Source organism: Callorhinus ursinus, unplaced genomic scaffold (assembly GCF_003265705.2).
Source record: "Callorhinus ursinus isolate GAN/ISIS: 27379988/994484 unplaced genomic scaffold, GSC_fseal_2.0 scaffold32, whole genome shotgun sequence".
Taxonomy (NCBI): domain Eukaryota; kingdom Metazoa; phylum Chordata; class Mammalia; order Carnivora; family Otariidae; genus Callorhinus; species Callorhinus ursinus.
The window spans coordinates 10822770-10841542 of NW_027397094.1; the positions used below are offsets into that span (position 1 = coordinate 10822770).

General features: G+C 36.0%; 1 protein-coding gene across 1 annotated transcript in view; it reads right to left on the reverse strand.

Moving 5' to 3' along the window:
* The window catches only part of RYR2 (ryanodine receptor 2), a 728853-nt gene that overhangs the window by 190852 nt on the left and 519228 nt on the right, over positions 1 to 18773 (reverse strand). The window contains exons 39-41 of the mRNA XM_073878937.1: positions 12581 to 12686; positions 5921 to 6064; positions 3953 to 4226 (exon numbers count right to left, since the gene is read on the reverse strand). Of these exons, the coding sequence (XP_073735038.1) occupies positions 3953 to 4226; positions 5921 to 6064; positions 12581 to 12686 (524 nt within the window). The remainder of the gene's footprint in view (positions 1 to 3952; positions 4227 to 5920; positions 6065 to 12580; positions 12687 to 18773) is intronic.

Genomic DNA, 18773 nt, shown 5'->3' on the forward strand with positions numbered 1-18773 from the left:
TTAAAAATAAAGAACTCTGCTGATTTTTATTTGAACATAAATCAAATCAATACAGGAGGTTTTTTTTTTTTCTTCCTACAAAACACTTCCTGTCACAGCTCTAACAAGAAAATTTTAGAACGCGCAGCCTACAAGAAAGCAAGCTTTCCCTGCCGATCTCATCTCCCTAGTTGACTCACCTCTTCATTTGGTCATATGCTAACTTTTAGTTACTCCACGTATATCAAGACAGTGAAACAGTAGAATTCCTGTATAATGATTCTTTTTTTAGTTTTAGTTTTCCGCTTTTAATTGAGTTTAGTTTTGCCTTAATGACAAGAGTTTATAGATAGCACAACTCAAAAAAAATGACATGGGGGCCGAGGACTAAAATAGGTCTGATCTATTTTGTGCAAGAACAAATGGAGAGCCTGCTTCTCCCTCTGCCTCTCTCTCTCTCTCTCTGTCTGTTTCTCATGAATAAATAAATAAAATCTTTAAAAAAAAAAAAAGAACAAATGGAGTAAAGAAAGGCCTCCTTTTCCCTCACATAAGACAGCAACATATTTAGTAGGAGAACCTTCAATTTTCAAACCACAGTTGTAATCACAGGATTTGTTCTTTCGTCATTTCAAATCCTTTTCTATGACCTAACTTTGGACAATATCGTATTGAAAAAGTCTTGTTTGCCTTTCATTCCAGGTAAATTAAGTGGATTTATAATTCTACCACTTGGTAGGCAGGTTGTCATTTACTAAATGTGTCCTTTGAGAAATATTTCTAATACCACAAAAACATAACTTTTTATTTTGTTTTATAATCATTGTGAGTTTTATCACTACTGAGTGATTTATGTGTTAACAGCACATACTACTATTATATGTTCATTTGAGAAGAAAGTGCCCTGTATTTCCTGGAAGGCTTCCTTTCTCATGTGGTTAAGGAAGATCACTCATGTGAAGCCCTTTTCAGTTAGACTGAAGTATTAATATCCAAAAAAAAAAAAAAAAGATCCAAAAAAAAAAAGATCCAAAAAAAAAAAAAAAGATTCACGCTGATACAATTATAAAGACCACCAAATTTGCTTTTGTTTAAGCTTTTCTGTTCTTTTGTTCCGTTAGTATATTTATTTTTAGTGTGCAATAATAACAATTTTGGAATATAACCTTCAGGCTTATTAATGACTGCAAACACTTGACAGGTCTAAGGGCAATACACAGTATTGTGTTCTGCATGTACACAAATAATACTACACAAACTGAGTCTTTCTACACTATTATTTTTTACCCACAGGATAATTTTTTAGATCAAAGAAAACAGTGGTTATTCTATTCCATTAGTTTTTTGAAGAACCAACTCTAGGTTTCTTAAAACTTTTTACTGTTTCTTTACATCCTTTTTAATCCATGTCAATAGTTACTTTCATTCTCTCTTCTTTATCTAATATTTATGTAACTAGATAAGCTTTTTTGGCAGAGTATTTGTATTCTATCTCACTTTTCAACATTCTACATTCGATTTCTACATCCTTATGTTTTGGTATCTTTTTCCTGCAGACATCAGAAAGCTTAATTTAAGCTTCTATTGTTCTTCTATTTTTATAATCCCAAACTACGCAAGCTCGTGAATGATTCCCAGATTTATGCATATATGTGCCAATAATGCACTCACTGAAACTTTTGCTTCCCATTCTTTCTCTCTGAATTCCATTATCTTTTCTGTAATGTGCAGCCTTTAGAAGGTCTTCCAATGGACCGTAAGTAAATATTCTGAAATATCTTTGTTTTGCCATCACTCTTAAAATATGGGATATAAATCCTCATCTCCAAACCTCCATGAAGCACAAGGTCATGGTGTGGCATTCTCAGTTGAGTAACACATTCTAAATTGATGGTTACTTTCCATCAGAATTTGTGAGTGTGGTATTCCATTGAGTAATGATCTCTAGTTTTGCCGTTGAGAATTCCATATACTGTCGGGGGGTTTTTTGTAAGTATTCTGGCTTTTCTTTCAACTTGCTTTGAAAATAGTCTATTCATCACTGGTTTTATGGCAGTTTCACTAGCCTATGCAGGTGAAGATGTGGAGCTACCTGTGCTTTGGGATAATCTGTGAATTCATGCTCTTCATCGATTCTGAAAATCTCAAGCCAATAGCTCTTGAAATATTCCCATTCCATAAATCATCTATTCTGTCTTTTCCAGAAATCCTGTTGACCGTAACCTGGACCTTCTTATACTCTCCCTTAGGTCTCGTAACTGCTCTTTCGAATTTCCTTATTGTTACCTCTCAGGGCTACAGTACTCAGTAATTTTCTCAGATCTATGATCCAACTTACTAATTTTCTCTTCAGCTTATCCAATTTAATTAATTTACTGTTTTTAAATGTCATTTATTATATTTTTCATTTCTAGAAACTCTACTTGGATCTTTTTCAGATCTTCGTGGACTTCTCTCCACATCTTATTTTTGGAGAATTGATTTATTCCTTTGTATTCCTAACCATTTTAAATATAGTCACTTATGTTCTCTTTCTGGCATTGCACTATCTGAAGTTCTTGAAACAGGTGTTGTGACCCCACTACTATTGTATTTGTAGACCCTTGCTTATGGAGGATTTTTTCCTTAGGAGCTTTGTAATTTTGATCGTAAGCTAACCATTGGTAGTATTTAGTTTTCTCCTGCAAGGTTTCACGGTGACTTAAGTTGAGAAAGTATACCTCCGGGGCCAACTGTTACATTCTCGGTTTGGGACTCCTTAGACCACACATGAGATATAAACGTTAATCCCCCAATTCACACAGGAAGCACACCTATGGTACTGAACTATCAGAAGAACTGCCTTGTTTTCCCCATTCTTTTTTCAAGGCCCAGTGGATATAGACAAAATACCTTATTATTTCCTGCTGGTGAGTGTTTTTCTCTGCATGGATTTTAATGTGTTTTTTATTAATCTGTATTTTTTACATATGATTGCACATTACTGAAAAATTAATCTTAAAAACCTCTAAAATATGTGCTGCATATCATAGCCACCTTAGCATCTAGTTGTAAAATTAGTCACATTTTGCTGTTGAGCAACTTTTCTTTTTAGCTTAAAAACATGTCTAGAAAAGCAACAATCTCATTTAATAATGATATACAGAAATACCTCACAAATATGGCAGATTTGGATCCAGCTCACAGCAATAAAGCAAATATTGCAATAAAGCAAATCAAATAAATTTTTTTGGTTTTCCAGTACATACAAAAGTTATGTTTACAATACACTATAGGTTATTAAGAGCATAACAGTATTATGTTTTAAAAATCAATGTAAAAGAAGAAGATAGCAGGAGGGGAAGAATGAAGGGGGTGAAATCGGAGGGGGAGACAAACCATGAGAGACGATGGACTCTGAAAAACTGAGGGTTCTAGAGGGGAGGGGGTGGGGGCATGGGTTAGCCTGGTGATGGGTATTAAAGAGGGCACGTTCTGCATGGAGCACTGGGTGTTATACGCAAATAATGAATCATAGAACACTACATCAAAAACTAATGATGTAAGGTATGGTGATTAACATAATAAAAAAATTTTAAAAAATCAAAAATACTTTACTACTAAAAATGCTACCATCTCCTGAAATTTCAATGAGTTGCAATCATTGACCACAGGTCACCATAACAATTACGATATAATAAAAAGGTGGAAATACTGTGAGAATTGCCGTCATGTGACAGAGAGGCACAAAGTGAGCAAGCGCCATTAAAAAAATGGTGCCAACAGACTTGCTCAATGCAAGGTAGTCACAAACCTCCAATTTGTAAAAACACACTATCTGCAAAGTGCAATAAAGCAAGGCACAATAAAAATGAGGCATGCCTGTAATCGAAATAGTGGATTTGTATTAATATACCTACTGTGCAACTACTGGGACAAACAAGTAGAAAGAAGACATTTGTAAGACAAAGGTTGTAATAGTTAAATAAATTACCCTAATCCACGAATCATAAGCTTCTCTTCTTCTTTGCCCATTCTTACACTCAGCAGAGAACGAATCTGACCAAGAGATGCCAGCAGGTTGATGGTATCCTCCACGGAGACACCATTTATAGTGTAGGTCTTCGGCAGAGCCCGGACCAGACCCCCAATGCCATCATACTGTCGATGCAGCAACACAAACATGGCCCTCACCAATTCGGGGTCTTCAATGACAGACTCTTGCGCCCATCGGACCATGGTCTCAGAAATCAACTGCTGAAGAGTGGCTGTAAAGTCATTATGGATGTTTTTTTAAAAGGAAAATAATAAGAGAAGACAAATTCGTTGGGCATTTCAACTGTACCTCTCATAGTCCCAAACTAATAACTATATTTGTACCAGAATTGAAAAGGCTAGGGATATTCTTTGAGGAAAATAAACTTCACTTCAACATTTTATATATATGTCAGTAAAAATGAGTTATGAACATGCAAGGATAAAAATACACAAGCTTTTCCTTAAAAACTCCTCTTATTAAGGAATTTAAGCGGTTCAGAATTGCACCTACTTTTTCAAAACTACTGTTGGCAGTCCATAGGGCAATCAACAGGAGTTGTCCTAATACTTTTTACTTCCATTTTCTTTGTTCCATTATTTTCCTCCCAGATCTGACATCATATATCCTTATAAAGTCAGTTATGGGCATCCAAGGAATTAACTATTTTTCTCTCTCCTCATTTGAACCATTTGCAAAAGTGACCTCATATAATTATATTTTTACTATAATTTGGATCCTTAACTGTCACTTGAAATGTTTTGATTGTGAAGCTGTATTAAAGTGAAACATTATTCTATACATAGGAGACTACGTGCAATGTGACATGCAGTGTAGTACACATAAAAGCAACAGAATTTCCAAACCTCCTGAAATAAACAGCAAAATCATGAAAGCTAAGTAGGGTTGAAGTGATAAAGACACAAGTAATGAAGTACTAATTCCTAATCCCGGCAGATTTTCAAAAGAAGCTGTTTTACCTGCTTTAATCTATACATTATTTAAGGACAAACAAAAACTACCAATTTTAACTGAATCCAAAATGCAGATAAAATGCCAGTATACCTCCACATGCCTCAAAACCACATTGACATTTTTAATAGGTCAAAATCATAAACGTGATAATGAAAAGTGGTTCATAAGAAACCTTGGACTCTCATTTTGAAGAAGACTTGATTCAAATAAATTTGGTTGTGATACTAAAGAATAAATTTAGAGTTCACTGTATGGATGAAAGGTTCCCATTGTAAGTTAGCACCAAAAAAAAAAAAAAAAACCCTAAAATTTTTCATGAGTTCATTTTTCTTCTTTCAGTAAAAACTGTTCCTAAACCAGTGCTACATCATAGAATGAATGGGGACTGAGATGTGAGGTAATAAGTAAGATGGATCTCACCAACCTACTACTTGAACCCATTCTGGATGAGAGTTGTGTCTGAGACTCACTGCCCCAGTGTGCTTATTTTCAGAGTATCAGCTGTTACTCTTAAGTAGGATAAAAATGAACCAGAAATGCTTAACGGTTTAGAAAATATCTCAGAACCAAAATATAGTTACAGATACTACTTAAACTTTAAGAAAAGTTTAACTTGGCACAAGAATATTTGAAAGTCAATAGCGTAATAGATAGGAAAGCTAAATTACTCCCTTTGTACTTTCTCTTGATAGTGTCTGATCAAATACCTACATTTGTAGTCCTCTAGGGAGCCCATCCACCCTTATACATACTGCTACCTCTCAATCTTTTCCTACAAACCAAGTGTGATGCTGCTGTCTACTTCTGTCAGCCACAGGCATCTACTTAAGAATCTGATTCTTGGAAGCTTCCAGCTCAGTTTTCTCACTGGCTCATCTAGTCTGATGTTACTTCGAAGGATGAATAAATGTCAGCAGAGTCGCTTGGCCAGAGCCCTTCCATACTGCTTACAGGATTTCTTGGAGTCACTCTCGACTGGTTTTTCAGCTTGTTTCTTCTTCAGGTATGTCACCTTTTCTACCAGGGACAGCAGGCGGCCCCTAATTGTTAAGTCATTGTTCCCATCCAAAGACCCATCTTCATCCAGCTCAATTCCTAGCAACAGAAAAACAAAGAGAAAGAAGAAAAGAAAAATGCATTTGAAAAACATATATTTAGGAGAAATAATGCTCTGGTTTTGCAACTTTTTCCATTCAAAGCTTAAAGCAACCCTGCCATGTCCAAAACATTTGACATTATTGAATTAAGCACTCCTGCTCACTAACACATGGGTAAAATCCACTCACTGGCCTCTTGTCTTCCTTTCTCTTTTTCTCCTGTTCCGATGGGCCCAGGGCTATCGGTAGCCAAGACAAAATACAAAACTGAGCAGACAGCAAAAAGATGATCTCAGGAGTCAAGATCAATTCTGGTATTTGGTCTGACCCTTAGGCTGACCCTGAGGCATGTCTGACTTTAGGGGCTATCTGCCTAGACCTACAGTTTTAACCTGCAAAAAACCTCCTAGGCTTTCAGCCTCCTCATTTGCCTCTAATAATCACAGTGGCATTTTAATAAATTGAGAGGAGACCAGGCATAATTAGGTATCCTAATTCAGGGAACGCTTTATGTCTGAAGCAATAATACTACCATTTTAGAGTGCCCCTTTATTTATGGTAGATAATACAACTTTCTGGCACTCGTTTAGTGGCTCTTTATTCTTAAGCTGAATTAATATGCAAGGTGATGCTTATACTCTCTTCATTAAAATAAAATAAGAACAATGCTACTGGTGTTACACACCACTTAAGAAATGGCAAATCCATTTTCCTTCACTGGAACACTTTGTCCATATCATGGCTTAAAGGGAAAAGAATCACAGATTCAGAACTTCAAATAAATTCCATTTTAAAAGTTCTTAGAGTAAAAGGAGAGTAAAGCTCCCTTAATAGATTTGGGCTACTGACATAAACTTAATGAAGGATTTCCTTAGGCATTAATTAATTTCAAAAGATACATGCTGCATTTCCTAGGGCAATACTAAAAAGTGCCCCACAACTGGTTTAAATACAACTATTTGTGATCAATTGTCTTTAGACTAAATCAATCTAACACTCATCTCTCTGCCAAAGCATCTGGTTACATGTCTCCATTCCCCCTTTCTATTCTCTGCCACTGAGGAGAAGAGAGAAAAGAAATAAAATTTTGGTTATCTCCTACTTGGTCTTAAAGTCTTTCAGATATCTCTACCTGTCATGACTTTCCACATAGGGTCAGTTAACCATTTTTGCAATAATAAATATTCTTACATGAGCTCCTACCAGGCATCATGTATATTTATGAACCTATTTACATATATATTAACTTTTGTATCAGTATATGTGTATGAAAAATATACATTTGACAACGAAACAATATTATGAAAACAGTTCAAAACAAAAAAAGAAGTTTGACAAGGAAATAGTAACCATTAAAATGAACAAACAGAAATCCTAGAGTTGAAAAATACAAAAACTGAACAATGCAACTGAGAGTGTCAAAGATAGACTTAACCATGCAGAAGGAAGAATCAACAACCTGAAGAATAGGTCAATGAAAATCATGCACTCTGAAGAAAGCCTGTAAGATTTATGGGACACAATGGAAAGATTCCCACAATATTCAGGATATGGGGATTCCAGAAGGTGACAAGAAAGAAAAAGGGACAGAAAGTATACTTAAAGTAATAGTGGCTGAAAACTTCCCAAATCTGGGGAGAGAAATGGACATGCAGATCGATCGATGAGGCCCCAAAGACCCAAAATGTACTGAACTTGAATAGTGCTACAATGAGACACATGATAATTAAATTGTCAAAAGGCAAAGGCAAAGAAGGAATTTTAAAAAGGAGCAAGAGAAAAGAGAGAAGTTACATAAAAGGGAACACCCATAAGACTATTGGCAGATTTCTCATCAGAAACTTTTCAAGACAGGAGAGAATGGGATCACATATTCAAAATATTGAAAGAAAGTAACTACTCACCAAGAATTCTACACCCAGTCAAGCTGTCCTTCAGAAAAGGGAGGGGGGATAGAGGCTTTCCCCAACAAACAAAAGCTGAGGAAGTTCATTACTACCAGATCTGTCTTACAAGGAATGCTAGAGGAAATTCTTTGAATGGAAGTCAAAGAACAATAATTAACATTGTAAAAACACAAAAAGGTAGTATAAATCTCACTGGTAATGATAAACATATAATCAACATTAGATTCTGCAATATGGTAATAGTGTTGCATAACTCATAACTCTAGTTTAAATTTTTTTTAATGAATTAAAATAGGTTGTTATAACTTGTAGATATTGTATGTAAACCTTACGGTAACCACAAGGGAAAATCTTGTAGTAATTATACAAAAGAACACAATAAAGAAGTCAAAGCATACTCATAACAAATATATCAACACATACATACACGAAATACAGAAGGATATGAAACAAGGAAAAACAGATCTACAAAATAAAAAAAATTAACAAAATAGCAATAGTAAGTCCTTACCTATCAATTACTTTAAGTATAAATGGATAGACTTCTCCAACCAAAAGACATAGAATGGTTGAATGAAAAAACAAGATCTAACCATATGCTGCCCCTAAGAGATTCACATTAACCTTAAAGACACACAAAGACTAAGCAAAGGGATGAAAAATGACATTTCAAGCAAGTGGTAATCAAACAAAACAAAACAACAACAAAACAGGGGAAGCTATACTTACATCAGACAAAATAGACTTTAAACATGGCAAAAAGAGACAAAGAAGGTCATTATATAATGATAAAGGGGTCAATATATCAGGAAGATAAAATAATTATTAAATATTTTTACACCCAATACCAAAGTACCTAAACATATAAAGCAAAAACTAAAAAAACTAAAAGGGGAAATAAGGAGTAATACAGTAATAATTGGGGGACTTTTGTATCCCACTCTTAACAACGGATAGATCATACAGGAGAGAATCAATAAGGAAAGAGTGGATTTTAACAACACTGTAGACCAAATGGACGTAACAGACATATACAAAAACATTCTATCAAGTGACAGCAGAACAGACATTCTCCTCAAGTGTACACGGAATATTTTCTAGGATAGTATATGTGTTAAGCCAAAGAACAAGTCTTAGCAAATTCAAGAAGGTTGAAATTATACCAGTAATCTTCTCTGACCACAATGGCATGAAACTAGAAATCAATGACAAGGGAAAAACTGGAAAATTCATGAACACAGAGAAATTAAACAACACTCTTTAACAACCAATGAATCCGAGAAGAAATTTAAGGGGAAATAAAAGAAAGAATTTACTGAGACAAACAAAACTGGAAATACAACATACCAGAATTAATGGGTGCTGCTAAAGCACTTCTAAGAGGGAAGATCATAGCAATAAATGCCTACATGAAGAAGAAAGATCTCAAATAAACGACCTAACTCTACATCTTAAGGAACTAGAAAAAGAAGAACCAACAGAGCCTGAAGGTAGTAGAAGAAAGATTAGAGCAGAAATTATTGAAATAGAAATCAAAAAACCACAGAAAAGATTAACCAAACTAAGTTAATTCCCTGAAAAAAATAAAAAATAAAATTGACAAACCCTTAGCTAGCCTAAGGGGAATAAAGACAGTACTCAAATCAACAACATTATAAATGAAAAAGGAGACATTGTAAATGAAAAAATTAAAAAGATACCCCAGAAATTCAAAGGCTTGTAAAACAATACTATGAACATTATCAGTGAACAAAGTGGACAAGCTAGAAGAAATGGAAAAGTTCTTAGAAACATACAACTTACCAAGTAAGAAATGGAAAATCTGAATAGGCCCATTAATCATAAGGAGAGTACATCAGTAATCAAAACCTCACAATGAAGCAAAGCTTTACTGGTGAATTTTACTAAACATTTAAAGAATTACACCAATTCTTCTCAAACTCTTCCAAAAAAAACGAAAGAGGAGGAAACACTCTCAAAATCACTTTACTAGGACAGCATTATCCCGATTACCAAAAATGCAAAAGGACACTACCAGAAAAGAAAATCACAGGCCACTATCCCTGATGAACACAGATGCAAAATTTCTCAATAAAATACCAGCAAATAGATTCAACAGCATATTAAAAGGATCATTTACCATGATCGAGCAAGATTTATCACTGGGATGCTAGGATGGTCCAACATATGCAAGACAATCAATGTGACACACCACAATAACAGAATGAATGAAACGAATCATATGATCATCATATGATCATCTCACTAGGCACTAGAAGTAAAATGGTCTCTATCTGCAGACAACATGATTTTATACGTAGAAAATCCTAGGGGCGCCTGGGTGGCTCAGTTGGTTAAGCGACTGCCTTCAGCTCAGGTCATGATCTCAGGGTCCTGGGATCGAGCCCCGCATCGGGCTCCCTGCTCGGCAGGAAGCCTGCTTCTCCCTCTGACCCTCCCCCTGCTTGTATTCCCTCTCTCTCTCTCTCTCTCTCTCTCTCTCTCTGTCAATTAAATAAATAAATAAAATCTTTAAAAAAAAAAAAAAGAAAATCCTAAAGACTCAACCAAAAAACTGTTAAACCTAATCAATGAATCCAGTAAAGTTGCAAGACATAAAATTAACATACAACAATATAAAGTGTTTTCATAAACTAAAATGAAATTTCTGAAAAAGAAATGAAGAAATCAATCTCATTTACAATAGCATCAAGAACAATAAAATTCTTAGGAATAAGGTTAATGAAGGCGGTGAGAGATCTCTATCTTACAAATTACAAGAGACTGGTGAAAAGGAAAGAGGATACAAATACATGGAAAGGCATCTTAAAACGGTAATATTATCAAAAGCTATCTATAGATTCAACGCAATCCCTATCAAGATTCCAATGGCATTTTTTATAGAAGTAGGAATAAAACCTTCCCAAAATTTGTATGAAATCACAAAATCTCCCTAAAAGCCAAAGAAATCCTGAGGAAGAAGAATAAAGTAAGAAGTATCACACTTCCTGGTTTAAGCTAAGCTATTAAAGCTATAGTCATCAAACAGTATGGTCCTGACAAAAAAATGGACAAAGAGATATATGGAAAAGAACTGAGAGCCCAGAAATAAACCCAAGCATGTATGGTCTACTATGAGTTGACAAGGGAGCCAAGAATACCCAATGGAGAAAAGGTAGTCTTCAATAAACAGGGCTGGGATAACTGGATATTCACATTTAAAAGAATGAAACTGGACCATATCTTAAACACTCATAAAAATTAACTAGAAATAGAGGAAAGACTTAAATGTACGACCTGGTATCATGAAACTCCTAGCAAAAAACATAACAATAAAGCTCCTTGATATGGATTTTGGTAATAATTTTTTGGATATGACACCTAAACTACAAGTAACAATAGCAAAAATAAATATATGGGACTACATCAAACTAAACAGTTTCCACAAAAACCAAAAGAAACCACTAACAAAGTGAAAAGACAAGCTACAGAATGGGAAGAAATGTATGTAAACTATATATCTGATAAGGAATTAATATCTAAAATATTATAAAGGACTCGTATAACTCAAAAGCAAAAAACAAACAAAACAGTATAGAGGATCCTCAAAAAATTTTAAAAATAGGGGTGCTAGGGTGGCTCAGTTGTTAAGTGTCTGCCTTCGGCTCAGGTCCTGGGATCGAGCCCTGCATCGGGCTCCCTGCTCAGCGGGGAGCCTGCTTCTCCCTCTCCCACTCCCCCTGCTTGTGTTCCCTCTCTAGCTGTCTCTCTCTCTCTGTCAAATAAATAAATAAAATCTAAAAAAAAATTTAAAAATAGAATTACCATATGATCCAGTAATTCACTTCTGGGAATATATCCAAAGGAAATGAAAACACTTACTTGAAAAAAGTATCTGCACCCCCCTGTTCACAGCAGCATTATTTACGACAGCCAAGATATGGAAACAACTTAAGTGCCCACCAACAAATGAATGGATAAAGAAGTTGTGGTATATACATACAATGGAATATTATTGAGCCAAAAAACAAGGAAATCCTACCACCTGTGACAACATGGTCAGAACTTGAAGGCATTATGCTAAGAGAAGTCAGACAGAGAGAAGAGAAATACCATGTGATCTCACTTATATGTGGAAACTAAAAACAAACAACAAACTCAGAGAAAAAGAGATCATATTTGTTATTAGAAGTGGGGAGTAGGGAGAGAGGAATTCAAGGAAAGTGGTCAAAAGTTACAAACTTTAAATAAGTACTAGGGATGCAACACACAGCATGATGAGTGTAGCTAACACTGCCGTACAATATACAGGAAAGTTCTTTTTCAGAGGGTAAATCCTAAGAGTATTTGTCACAAGGAAAAACAAATTTGCCTTTATTTGTTCTTCCTTTCTTTTTATTTCATGTATATGAGAAGATGGATGTTAGCCAAACCTATCATGGTAATCATTTCAAAATGTAGGTAAATCAAACAATCACAAAGTACATCCTAAATTTATACAGTGGTGTATGTCAATTATTTCTTAATATAATTATTTCTCAATAAATAAACAAGTAAATAAATATATAACACATCTAATAAGAGTTGTTAAGTCAAGAAGACTTTACCACAATGTGTCATCAAATCTTCATGAAAATCTAAGAGTTGGTCACGGATTTCTTCAGGACATGGACATTCACTTTTGTCATCCTTAAAATTGAGAAGCATATTGATCTGAAAGTTTGGGAAAACAAGAAGGAGAACAAGAGAAAAAGAACAGTGAATTCAGGAATGACAGCAAAAAAAAAAAAAATCATAAAAACCTAAAGATGTTCAAACCTTTGAGTATTCATAAATTGATGCCCAACATATGAAAAATCATTATCACTCAATACAACGAATACCAAAAAATAAATAAAACTATTCAAAGCTTAGCTTGCTGCAAAACAGTCACATAATTTGCTTCCTTTTCCTCAATTCCAGAGTATGTTAGACCCTTGTATACTTAGTGTTCTTAAATCCACTAAAATCTAAATATTATTTTAAAAATATTTTATTATGCTTCTCCTAGATTTCCATTTTTTTTCTTGCTAATTTCTAAACTTCATGGAGTATTTTAAAGAACACTTTTTGAGAAGGATATACAGCAAAGATGAAGAAAAATCCAAATAGAAAATACAGTGGATAGCTATGCTTTTACTAACATTAATGGTTCAATTAAATAAACTTCGAGAAACTATCCTCCATTTGTTTTAGCTTTAGACACAAAAATACTACATTTATGAATGAAGAAAAGAAAGGAATGTTGCTCTTTCATAATTTCCCCTGGGGAAACAATTTTAAGTTTGCTTTTTAGACTTTTTTACGTGAAATTCTTGTTTCACTTTTATTTTGCGATAACTACATGCATATGCTGTAAGATATAATCAAAGAGATACCATACACCCTTTACCCAGGTCCCCCTGGGAATGGGTAACATCTTACAAAACAGCAGTACAATATCACAGTCAGAGCCCTGACATTGATCGTCAAAACAGAGAACAATTTCATCACTTGAAGGATCATTCCTGCTACCCCTTTATAACCACATCCACTACCCTCCTGCCTGCTCCTCATCCCTTGTTCCCGTCAATCACTAATCTGTTGTCCATTTCCATATTATTGTCATTTCAAGAATGTTACATAAATGAAATCATATAACATATGCATGCATACATTCCCATCTGATCCTTTTGATGTCTGCAGGGTCTGTAGTGATACCTCATTTCATTCCTGATATTGGTAATTTGTGGCTTCTCTCTGTTAGCCTTTCCAGCAGTTTGTAGATTTTATTGATATTTTTAAATGACCAGTTTTTAGATTCCTTTTTTTTTTCAATTGTCCTGTTTTCAGTTTCATTGATTTCTGCTTTTACCTATATTATTGCCTTCCTTCTGCTTGCTTCGGATTTTACTCTTCTTTTTCTAAATGCTTGTGATGGAAGCTTACTGATTTGTTTTTCTCTCTTTAAATGTAAATATTTAGTGTCATAAATTATCCTCTCAGCACTGCTTTAGCTATTCCCACAAATTTTAATATGTGATATTTTCATTTTCTTTCAGTTCAATGTATTTTTAAATTTCCCCAAAACTTCCACCCTGGGTTATTTAAAATTGTGTTAATTCCCTAGTATTGGGAAATTGTCCTGTTATCTTTCTTTTATTGATTTCTAAGGTGAACTCCATTGTGGTCAGAAAAAAGATTCTGTATGAAAAAAATCCAAAGCTTTTAAATCTGTTTAGGTTGTTTTATGGCAGGATACAGTCCATCATCGAGAATGTTTCATGGGAACTTGAAAAAAAAATGTATTATGTTTTTGGGTGGAGTGTTCTACAAATATCCAAAGATCCTGTTAGGTAGTGATAGGGTTGTGTTTTCCTAGATTCTTGCTGACTTTTGTCTAGCTATTCTATCAATTCTTGACAGAGGGGTGTTGAAGTCTCCCACTATAACTGTGTATTTATGTATTTCTTCTTTCAGTCCTTACTGTGCAGACTTCACATATTTTTCAGCTCTATTATTTAGTATATGTACATTTGTCTTCTTGGTGAGTTGCTCTTTTATCATTGTATAATGTTCCTGTCCGCCTGTGATATCTCTTTGTTCTGATATACACTTATTTTAATTTTTCCCAATATATCTTTTTTCACAGATTTGAAGGGATACATACACCCAGATGTTTATAGCAGCCTTATCAACATTAGCCAAACTATGGAGAGAGCTTAAATGTCCACCAACTGATGAGTGGATAAAGAAGATGTGGTATATCTGTACAATGGAATATCACTCAGCCATCAAAAAGAATGAAGTCTTGCCTTTTGCAATGACATGGATGGAGCTACGGTATATTATGCTAAGTGAAATAAGTCAGTACCATATGATATCACTCATATGTGGAATTTAAGAAAGACAGATGAACATATGGGAAGGGAGAAAAGAAAAAACGGAGAGAGGGAAACAAGCCATAAGAGACTCTTAATGACACAGAACAAACTGAGGGTTTGGTGGAGGGAGGTGGGTGGGGGATTGGCTAGATGGGTGATGGGTATTAAGGAGGGCACTTGTGATGAGCACTGGGTGTTATATGTAAGTGACGAATCACTGAATTCTACTCCAGAAACCAATTTTGCACTGTATGTTAACTACCTAAAATTTAAAAATATCTATGTCTATATCTACATATCTACACCTCCATAGACATAGATAAATAGATATCTTTTTTCATCCTTTCACTTTCAACCTGTCTACATCATTCTTTTTGATGTGAGTTTCTCCTAGAAACATCTCATCATAGAAATATCTCATAGAGACCTAGCAACATATGGTCAGGCCAAGTTTTAAAATCCACTCTGCCAATCTCTGCCTTTTAATTAGTGTATTTAGACTATTTATATTCATGACTTTATTGATGTGCTGACATAAGCCTGTAATTTTACATGTTTTTTTCGCTTTTGCCTCATTTTTCCCAACTTGCTATGGGTTCCTTGAACTATTTTTAGGATCTCCTCATTTTGAGTTATCCCTGGCATTTTTTTAGTGTATCTCTATGTATAGCATTTTAAGTGGTTGCTCTGGATATTACATTATACATACATAATTCATCACAGACTACTGGCATCGATATCAGTTTGAGTGAAGCACAGAAAATTCACCTCCCTTTATACCCCTATCCTCCTTTATTTAAAATATAAATATCTTGGGGTGCCTGGGTGGCTCAGTCAGTTAAGCATCCAACTCCTGGTTTCAGCTTGGGTGATGATCTCAGGGTCATGGGACCCAGCCCCACATCAGGCTCTAGGCTCAGCACAGAGTCTACTTGTCCCTCCCCCTTTGCCCCCGCCCCTTGCTCTAGCTCATGCACACGTGCTCGCTCTCTCCAAAATAAATAGATGAATAAATTTTTTTAAAAAAAATTAAAAAATAAAAGTCTTAAATATTTCCCACATATTTAGAACACATTAGACAGCTTTATCATTTTTGCTTCAACCATCAAATATAACTTAGAAAACTCAAAATGAAAAGGAAAATGCATTGCATTTATCCATGCTTTAACACCTTCCATAATTCTTTCTTCGTTCCAGATTTTCACAATTTTCTTCTACTGTCATTTTTCTGTTTCAAGGACTTTGTTTAGGATTCCTTCAGGGTTGATCTGCTGTAGTCCAATTCTCAGTGTTTTCCTTCATTGGTGACTGTCTTGATCTCCCCTGAACTCCTGAAGGATGTTTTCACTGCCGATAGAATTCTGGGTTTTCAGTTTTTTTTCCAGTGGGAAACCGGTGGGCCTCTTCCGTCTCTGTCTGGCCTCCATGTTTTCTGACCTGAAATCACAGTCACTCACGTGTTGCTTTTCCCTCTCTAGGTGTCATATCTTTCTCACTGCTTTCAAGATTTTCTTCTGTGTCTTTAGTTTTCAGAGGTTTGACAATGATGTGTCTGTCTTGGTTTAGATTTCTTTGGGTATCTGGTTCATTCAGCTTCTTGAGTCTCTTTCTTGATATCTTTTGCCATACTTGAAATGTTTCAACCATTATTTTTCGAAGGTTTTTGTTTGTTTGTTTTTAGTTCCCCCTTTCTCCTATCTCTGGGACTCTAATGTCACAAATGTTAGACCTTTTGCTATATTTGCAGGTTCCTGGGGCTTTTTCTTTTTCTGTTTTTCAGAATGGGTAATTCTTTTTTTATTTTTAAAGATTGATTATTTACTTATTTATTTATTTATTTATTTATTTATTTATTTATTTATTTAGAGAGAGAGCACGAGCGAGCGAGCGTGTGCAGGAGCAGGGAAGGGGCAGAGGGAGAGGGAAAGACAGGATCTCAAGCAGACTCCCAGCAGATCACAGAGCCTGACATGGGGCTTAATCTCACGACCCTGAAATCATGACCTGAGCCAAAATCAAAAGTCAGACACTTAACCGACAGCCACCCAGACGTCCCTGAACTGGGTAATTCTTGTTCTCTCTTCAGTTCAGTGATTCTTTTCTCTTTCTCCTTCCTTCTGCTGCTAAGTCCATTCACTGAAGGTTTCTTTATTCTGGTTATTTTTCAGTTCTAAAATTTCCATTTGGTTCTTCTTTCTATCTTTATTTCTTTGTGAAGACTTCCCCCCCCCATTTCAAAGCAGTTTTATGATGGCTGCTTTAAAAGCCCTGTCAGACAAATTTAACATCTCCGTCACCTTAGAGTTGGTATCTATTGATTGTCTTTTCTTCATTCAAGTTTTTTCTGGCTCTTGGTGTGATGAGTGATTTTTTTAAATGGAAACCTTGACATTTTGGTCTTATGAGACTTCTGGACCTTATTTAAATGTCCGGCGTCTTCTGACACTAGCTAGCAGGAGAAGTTTGAGCTGCCTTGTTACTTGCTACTGCCAGGTGGGAATGGAAGCCCTTTTCCTTACTCAGCCTCCATGGACACTTGAGAGAGGAAGACGACCTTGTTCTCACTGGTGAGATTGGGAAATCCAGTTCCCCACTAGACCTGTACTCATACAACCCTGGCTGGAAAGGGCCAGAGTGCCATATACGTCTCCCTCTCTGGTCTCTAGTGACACTCTGGAAGAAGCAGGCCACATTACTACTCACCAGCTCCCCACAGTTCCACCTGGAGCACCTCATTAGAGCCTGATGAAGGTGGAAGTCTCGGCTCCCCCCTCAGCGTCTGCTGGTTGGGGTGGGGGTGGAGCACAGTTCTGTCTAGCGTTCGGCTGGAGTAGTATGTTTAGTACCTAAAAGTTTTCGGTTTTGCTAGAGAGACGGTTTTCTTGGTCTTCTGGCTAGACATCGAAGTCTTTGGTTGAGGCTTTTCTTGTCGATGCCCATTGACATTTCTGGGTTGCTGGCTCCTTTACCCCCAAGTCTGGGGTAGATGAGGCAAAAAGAAAACCCAGGGGCCTCACCACCACGGTGTTCCCCAGGTCCCAAGTTCCACAGCCTGTCTCCTTGCTTCTATCTTTTGGAGTCTTCCTATCTAGTCTTTTGTGTAATTTTTATGTAATTCCTTCTAGTTGTACTTAGAAGGAAGAATAGAAAAAGGCACCCGTACTCCATTTTTCCAGAAGTAGGAGCCTCCCTTTAGCAGCTTAACAAATGGAGTTAATTTGGGAGAGCTTGGACTCTTTTTGTGCTCAATACATGTTGTTCATGGCAATGAACAAATTTCCATGCCCCCTCCCTCAAAGAAGTTACATTCTGGTGAGAAAGCAAATTCTGCTATTAGTTCCTAAACATTTTCACTTGGCAATTATCTTGATACAGGGAAATGCTGAGGGTAAGAGACTGAAGATTAGATCTGGCAGTTCTACCTTTTCACCACCATCTCGGTCATTTCCCACACTATGCATCCCATCTTGAAGTAGATTCCAGACTAGTCCATTGTCTGGCTCAGGCATGTGCCCCTGGTTCTACTGTATGCCAGGAAGAGAGCTGGGTTTGGAGTGAGCAATCAGAAGAACCATAAACAGGTGATCCATCTTCCAGCAAGCCTTGGGGCAGTGACATTTGGTCTTTCAGGAGGGACCAAACAGAAAGTATCTGACACTGAGTCTTAGGAGGGAAGGGCTCCTTTTCACTGGGGTGGTACCTTGCCAGCCAAAGCAGATCCACCTGTGGCTGGATATTGTTTCTATTTGCAGAACTTCAGAACCTGGCAAACACGTCTCATCCAAGAGTCTACAATACACATGATCCCTTTCAGTAAGCCTCTTGTTTGTTTAAGCTAACTGAGTAGACTTTTTTTGGCAAAACAAAGAATTACTGACTAAGTCAACCCGGCTTATTC